Source organism: Orycteropus afer, unplaced genomic scaffold (genome assembly GCF_000298275.1).
Source record: "Orycteropus afer afer isolate SDZICR_OR568_19922 unplaced genomic scaffold, OryAfe1.0 scaffold01425, whole genome shotgun sequence".
Taxonomy (NCBI): domain Eukaryota; kingdom Metazoa; phylum Chordata; class Mammalia; order Tubulidentata; family Orycteropodidae; genus Orycteropus; species Orycteropus afer.
Genome location: NW_006923012.1, coordinates 33154 through 41625, shown reverse-complemented (window position 1 = coordinate 41625; position 8472 = coordinate 33154). Strand labels below are relative to the sequence as shown.

The 8472-nt window shown below is 35.2% G+C and overlaps 1 protein-coding gene across 1 annotated transcript; it reads right to left on the bottom strand.

The window, feature by feature from the left end:
* Window positions 1-1392: 1392 nt before the first annotated feature.
* LOC103213228 (olfactory receptor 6C1-like) lies at window positions 1393-2383 on the bottom strand. The gene has a single exon (XM_007959081.2). The coding sequence runs from the start codon at window positions 2329-2331 to the stop codon at window positions 1393-1395; it is 939 nt and encodes a 312-aa protein (XP_007957272.1). The 5' UTR covers window positions 2332-2383.
* Between the last annotated feature and the right edge of the window lie 6089 nt (window positions 2384-8472).

Below are 8472 nucleotides of genomic sequence, written 5' to 3'. Positions count from 1 at the left end.
ACTGCCAAGAAAGACCTGACACTCTTTAATCAGTATCATGGAAATCGCACTGCCATCAAGTCAGATTCCACTCACAGAGACCCCTCCTTGGGTTTCCGAGGCGATATCACTACGGAAATAGATTGCCCAAACTTCCTTCCAGCAGTCAAGTGCCTTAGGCACTATGCCACAAGAGCTCCCATCATGGAAATAGGTTTGGGTTTTCCTTGGTCACTTTATGACACAATTATGTCAATTGGTCATATCTTTCATTATGATATGAAGCAAGTACATAATGATAATTATTTTATAAACTAGTAAATTATACACCACAGAAATTTTTAAGCTAGGTAATGATAAGTTATTCTTGATGTCTATACCAAAAAACCAAACTCATTGCCATCAAGTTGATTCTAACTCATAGTGACCCCTTTAGGTTTTCGAGGTGGTAAATCTTTATGGAAGTAGATTGCCCAGTCTTCCTTCCACAGAGTGACTGGTGGGTTTGAACCACTAACCTTCTGGATAGCACCCAAATGCATTAGGTATTATTCCACAAATAGAATTGTATTATTCTTTTAGTGGCATTGCTTTTCACATAGTTACTAACTGGCTACAATTCGGAATCAAATATGTTTATAATATTCTTTTTAATTATTAATAATGCTAAATAGTTTGTGATCTCCTGATATTCTAGAAATAGAATATTCCAGGAACAATCCTGAAACATAGATTTTCCTATTTCTCTCTGTTATTTTTCTAATAATTATTGTGAAGAACTTGAAATTAAATATCTATATCTATATCTATATCTATCTATATCTGTATCTATATCTATCTATCTATATATATATATATATACACACACATATAAGTTTATATGTTTGTTGTTGTTGTTGTTGTTATGTGCCGTTGAGTCGGACCTGACTCATAGCAAGCCCTCCTTCGGTTTCTGAGGCAGTATCACTACGGAAGTAGATTGCCCAACCTTCCTTCTGAGGAGTGGCTGGTAGGTTTGAACCTCCAGACTTTTGGTTAGCAGTCAAGTGCCTTAGGCACTATGCTACCAGAGCTCTTATATATATGTTTAGGATGATTAAAAAAAAAAGCTACTCCTTCATAGTGATAGAGTCCAAAAATTAATTTTCAAGAAAAGTACATGAGAGAGAAGTGGAATTTGAATGGGGAAATACCTATCTATCTATGTATCTATCTATCTACACATCTATATTTACATCATCAAACAACCTTCTCAACTGTTTGAAATAAATTTTAAGAAATAAAAAATAATTCTAGATAGACCATATGGATTTTGACAGACTTTTGAAAGCACTGTTTTTTTTTTTTTTAATTTAATCATTCTTCATTCTTCATCATGCCTGTAATTCATGAAAGTATCTTTTTTTCTTTTTTTCATTTTCTTGAGAAAAATGCAATCTTCCTTGCCATGTCCATGAAGGCTTGCTTGACTTGTTGATTCCTTAGGCTGTATATAAAAGGGTTCAGCATGGGAGCTACTGATGTATTTAACACAGCTACTCCTTTGCTCAAAGACACCCTGTCTTTTGCTGATGGGTTAATGTACATAAAAATGCAGCTGCCATAAGAGATGGAGATGACAATCATGTGGGAAGAACATGTAGAAAACGCCTTTGTCCTCTGACTAGTAGATGGAATTCTCAAAATTGTTCTGATGATATATATGTAAGACAGAATTATCAATGCCAAAGTGAACAGTAGAGCAAGCACAGCACAGGAAAATCCTGTTACCTCTAGTAATTTTGTGTCTGAACAAGAGAGACGTAATATGGGGAAATAATCACAGGTGAAATGTTCTATAACATTGGACTTGCAGTAATCAAGCTGGATGAATAGCATAAGTAATGGGAATATTATTAAGAATGAAACTAACCAAGAAATAAAGACAAGCAGTGTGCACACTCTATGATTCATGATGGTTGTGTAATGCAGGGGTTTGCAGATGGCCACATAGCGGTCATAGGACATGGCAGCCAGAAGGTTAAACTCTGTAACTCCCAAGAGAATGAAGAAAAATAATTGAGCCATACAATCATTAAAGGAAATGGTTTTATCTCCTGTAATAATTGTGACCAGGAACTTGGGTATACTGACACTTGTGAATGAAACTTCTAATAAGGAGAAATTCCTGAGAAAGAAATACATGGGCGTCTGGAGGTGGGAATCCAGCAGGGTGAGGGTAATAATGGTTAGGTTCCCAGAGATGCTGAGCATGTAGGTGACGAACAGAAAAAGAAAAATCACAACATGAAGCTTTGGGTCATCTGACAATCCCAAGAGGATAAACTCTGTTACTTCTGTGTAATTTTTCATTTTCTTTTTTTCTCTTGTGACATCTATAGGAAAAAATAAAAAGGGAACACCTGAAGAAAGGGAATTTTCCATGAATAACAATGGAGTTTAGCTCTGGAAGTAAATATATTATCCTATGCTACATTTTAGGGGAACTTTAAAACAATTTAATATGAATAGCTAACATGTTTAAAGGAAGTTCTTACATGTACCATATAAAATTATTTTATAGACTATTTCTTCATCAAATCTGTGTTTCACTGATCAGAAACTGAAGTTCAAAGCATTTTAAATAAATCTTCCCCAAATATCTTACACTGAATGTGTAGAACAAGAATTTGATCCTAGGTCTCTTTCAAATAATAATATTAGAAAGAAAAATATTGCCTATTGATTTTTAAAGACACTTTCATGAAATGTTTCTTTCTCCTGTAATTTCTCCAAACTCAATAAAAATATGCCATTTCCTCATTTCTGTTACTTTTAGTATTATTTATAAGTGTAATACAAAACTCCACTGCCATTGAGTCAATTCTGACTCATAGCAACCCTATAGGACAGAGTAGAACAGCCCCTTATCATTTCCAAGGTTGTAAGTATTTATAGAAGCTGACTGCCATATAGTTTTCCCTAGGAGATGCTGTTTTGTCTAAACCACTGACCTCTTAGTTAGCAATCAAATGCTTTAAACACTACACCTCAGAACTCCTTGTGTCAATAAAAGGGTCACTTAAGCAGGGACTCCACCAAAATTTGAAAGTTATTGTAGAATTAAATCTCTAATAATGTTACAGATTTCTAAGTTTCCACTTTGATGCACAGTTATATTTTCAAACTTTCCACTTGAGTTTGGAGGAGCTCTGGTAGCCTACTGCCTAAGGCACTGACTGCTAACCAGAAGGCTGGTGGTTCAAGCTCACCAGCCACTACTTGGAAGGAAGGTTGGGCAATCTACTTCCCTAGATAACACCTTGGAAGCACAAGGATGGGTTGCTACAAGTCGGGTCTGACTCGATGGCCCATAGTAGCAACAACAATAACACTTGAGCTTGGTATTAGTTTCGACTCCTCATTTGAAGCTACAGACACTATTTATTGTCATGAACATCCTTAGGTAGTTATTAGGGAGTTACTAGGTGGTAGAATAGAAGTTCACAGTGAAGTTTCATGGGCTAAGGAAACCAAATTTTATGAATTATGGAAATAAAACGTCAACTTGCACAGAATATTTTTTTCCTTCCAAATTTCTCCCATCTGAATCTCTTTATTATTCTCTCTATATGTTTATTGTTTTCTCATCTATCTATGTGTATGTATATATATGTTGTTGTTGTTGTTGTTATGTGCCGTCGAGTCGGCCCCGACTCATAGCGACCCCTCCTTGGGTTTCCAAGGCAGTTATCACTACAGAAGTAGGATTGCCCAACCTTCCTTCCGAGGAGTGGCTGGTGGGTTTGAACCGCCAGACGTCTGGTTAGCAGGCAAGTGTCTTAGCCACTATGCTACCAGAGCTCCCATGTATATATATAGATAGATAGATAGATAGATAGATAGATAGATAGATAGATAGATAGATAGATAGATTATGTATTCCTTAGGCTTATGTATTCATGGACAACATTGGGAGCTCTGGTGACGTAATGCCTAAGACATTTGACTGTTAACCAGAAAGCTGGCAGTTCAAACTCACCAGCCACTCCTCAGAAGGAAGATTGGGCAATCTACTTCCATAAAGATACTGTCTCGGAAACCCAAGGAGAGGTCTCTATGAGTTGGATCTGACTTGACAGCAGTGAGTTTAACATTAACATTTACTTTTCATTAGAAGTCTTATTTTCTTAATATCTGGAAGTAATCAATAAACCAGAACATGAAAATCCTTTATTTTTCTTCTCATGAATAAAGATAATAACAATATATTCTAGGTAAAGCATTAAGTTCCCTCAATAAATTGAACTAATTCATTTTCATATCATTCATTTTATGCATTCTCATTAAACAGTAATATTTTGATTTCAAAGTAACAAGAGAAGTTTCTGCAATAAAATGTCTAATTTAACAATATAAATCTAGGATACTTGATTCTATAATGTGCACTGCATCAAAATACTGGAAAATTTCTTTAGGGTTTTTTTTTTTTCCCCACTTATCTGCATGAGCTGTTGTTTAATTCACTTCACTGCCTAGCAAAAACAAAAACAAAAAAATAAATAAAAAACAATAGCTCTCTTGATTAAATAAAAATTCCAGCTGAGATGGACAGTGGTCAGTTCTACCAAGAAAATGTGAGATTCACATGAAAATGAGCATTTCCTTTTGCTATTCCTCCGGGACCTGAGAAAACAGGCTTAAGGACATCTACAGGAGGGATAGACATCACAAGGATGAGAAAGCTAAATTACATATTTTATAAATATACATAAGGCAATTCAAGTATATGACATATTTACAAACACAAAAGTCATTGCTCACAATTAACAATCCGCTATAATTAACAACTTCATATGCATATATGATCCTTAAGACATTTCTGTGAAAGATTTAGGTAAACTAGTGAAGAACATCTCTCAACCTTTGAATCTTTATTTTTTGCTTTCATTGATAATTATTTACTCAGCTATACTTTTTCCAAGTCTCACATAACTCATTTTATCAAATTCCATATTCCCTTCTATCTTTTTGTTTTCAATACATTCCTATCCATCTTAGTTGTCTCCTTGTTGTCAGGCTTGTGCGTCATTGAAAGTGAAAATTAACCAGCCTAATAAACAAATACTTGTTTATGTGTTAAGTGAGGTAATTGTAAATTAACTTTGAGAAACCTCTGCTATTCCATAGGATATTTGAAGGATGGCCTTCTTGAGGAAAACAACGATTATCTTTCCCCAAGCTGCCCGATTTAAAGAAGTTCTAAGGAAAAGCCTAACAGAAATCCAGGCATCCTTAGGTAGGGCAAATAGTTAATGTGCTCAGCTGCTAACCAAGATGTTGGGGGTTTCAATCCACCTGAGATGTCTCAGAACGAAATGTTTCTGAAAAAGCAGCCCCAAAATCCTACAGAGCATGTTTATACTCTGATATTCATGTGGTCATCACGAGTTGGGATCAACTGGTTTGGTTTGATTTGGATAGAAATTGAGAGATTTTTTTTTTTTTTTTTTTTTTTTTTTTCTTTCTTTTTTTTTTGTCCTTGGGTAGGAATTTCTTTCAGTTCCAAAATCCTACAGAGCATGTTTATACTCTGATATTCATGTGGTCATCACGAGTTGGGATCAACTGGTTTGGTTTGATTTGGATAGAAATTGAGAGATTTTTTTTTTTTTTTTTTCTTATTCTTTCTTGAATGAATTATGGTCCTTGGGTAGGAATTTCTTTCAGTTCCACAATGCAATTGGAAATCTAGTTTATGGTAGCGTAGTGCCTACGGCACTAGACTGCTAACCAGAAGTCTGGCGGTTCAAACCCACCAGCCACTCCTCGGAAAGAAGTTTGGGTAATCTACTTCCGTAGTGATACTGCCTTGGAAACCCAAGGAGGTGTCGCTATGAGTCAGGTCCGACTTGACAGCACATAACAACAACAACAACAGGGTCACTATGAGTCGGAAATGACTGATGGCAATGGTTTAGAGTATTGATGATAAAATTTGAAGAAACTGACATGGAGAGATGTTAACTAACATAAACAAGATCATACAACTAGTAAATGACAGAATTGGAATTCTCACCTTTTTCTGTCTAAAATGAAAGCTTGTTATTTATTAAATATGAATAATCTAGAAATATTTATAATCAACAAGAAAGATCAAACTCAGTAACCATGACTTTCCCAAAATAAACAAATATGATAAATAAGAAATGTAAACTTACTCATTTTTCACAATGCATTTTTCTCAGCAACACCAAATTATTCTATTCAATCTGGTATAAAGTGAATCCAAGAATTAAAGAATCAGTGGTGAGACAAGGTAAATTTTCACTGGCTTCAGCTTTGTCTTACCTCTTCTTGTCACACAAGTACAAGTATACTGGGCTGGCTGGTTGACATTATAAATATATAGAAATGTAGAAATAATACATATATATATATATATATATATATATACACACACACACACTCACACATATATATGCAACTGTTTCTGTTTTAGGTCAAAGCATTTAGGATTTAGAAATATAACTCTCTCTTAATACATTTCAAATTATTTTATTTCTGTAGGTGATATTCTTTGATGTATTTCCCATTACAGACATGGGAAGCAAAATACAAAGAGAAGAGAGGTAAAGAGTTACTTTTATCCTCTCTGGCATGGTTCTTATATGGATTTTCACCACATAGTGTTTTATCTACCATATCTTCCTCAGGCTCATGGGAATTTATTCAGTGAATCAAATGTACCAACAAGTCCCAAGAGAAAATGCACTAAGGGTTACAAAAATGTTATCAACATTAATACAAAATTGGAACAGGAAGCTTGAGGTACAAGGTCTGAAGAGACGGGATGAGCACAAGGAGTAGGTCAGGAGTGTATTGAATATTTTGCATACTAGCCAAATAAGAAGATATGTAAATATGGGAAGTATTTGGGTTAAGTTTCCTGAATTCTGCAAATCTGGATTTCTTTCAGGAATAGGCCATTTTTTTCTTGATAAATAAAACACTGGCATGACTAAATATTAAGTGTAAGCCTTTAATTTCTTTCTCATATAATATGTTCATGAAAATGGTTGCTCTAATAAGTATTAGACAATTATTCAAAACCTCTAAATATAGAACAATTAAAAAAGCAGTGAAAATTCAGTATTCAGTGAGTTCTTATTGGAAGATTTAAATTAAATACCTATTAAAATCTCAAACTTTCCCCAATAATTTAGAGAAGTAATTTTCCTGTAATAGTAATAGCATTGAGTTTTGAGAAGGATCTGCTAAAGAAGGTTCATTTTTATCTGATTGGTATTCTGAATATATCTTTGTATTTAACAAATGCATAAAATGTAGGAATTTAGCAAAGTTTTAGATTTCAGATTCCCTTCAGTCTCATTTTAGAGATGACAAAATGGAAGTCCATTGACTCATTCACTGTTTTGTTTATTCAATAAATAATTTTGTAGGAACTAGGAGCTCTGGTAATGTAGTGCCTAAGGCACTTGACTGCTAACCAGAAGGCTGGCAGTTCAAGCCCTCCAGCCACTCCTCGGAAGGGAGGTTAGGCAATGTTCTCCCATAGTGATACCACCTCTGAAACCCAAGGAGGGGTCTCTATGGGTCCAATAAGACTCCATGGCTGTGGGTTATCCTTAAGTAATACACAGGGCACTGGGGATAAAATAACGAGTTCTGCAGGTGTAATGCCTAAAGCATTTGACTGCTAACCAGAAGGTTGGCAGTTCAAAACCACCAGCTGCTTTGCAGGAGGAAGACTGGGCAATTTACTTCAGTAAAGATTTACTGCCTCAGAAACATAAGGGAAGTTGCTGTGAGTCAGAATTGACTGGATGGCAGTGAGTTTGGTTTGGTGTGGTTTTGGTTTGAGGATAAAATGAAATAATAATAAAAGTGATTTTCAGCTTAATACAGCTTACCCAAGCCATGGTGTTTTCAATCACCTCTTATGCATGTGAGAGCTGGACAAATGAATAAGGAAGATGAAGAAGAGTTGATGCTTTTGAGTTGTGGTGTTGGAGAAGTATGCTAAGAGTACCATGTTGTTGTTGTTATGTGCCGTTGAGTCAGACCCCACTCATAGCGACCCCTCCTTGGGTTTCCGAGGCAGTATCACTATGGAAGTAGATTGCCCCATCTTCCTTCTGAGGAGTGGCTGGTGGGTTTGAACCACCAGCCTTCTGGTTAGCAGTCAAGTGTCTTAGCCACTATGCAACCAGACCTCCCTATAATCTACTACTAGTGATCCTAATTATTTCAACTATAGATAATTTTTGTTGTATTCAGTGGGTAAATTTTTTTTTTAATATGTTAATATATAAGTGCCTATAACCTTCCACTATGTTCTATGGGACAGAACACTGTATGAATAAAAAAAAATAGTATATTAAGTTCAAGAGAAATGGATTCAAAGTCAATATTTGTTATCAGTTTGTGTTTTAACATTGGAAAAGTTTTCAAAGTCTTGTTTCCTAATTTCTAAAGCAGAGTGAAAAATAA

Excerpts from the sequence above, each read along its gene's own strand:
- LOC103213228 (XM_007959081.2), bottom strand. The coding sequence starts at position 2,331 with ATGAAAAATTACACAGAAGTAACAGAGTTTATCCTCTTGGGATTGTCA.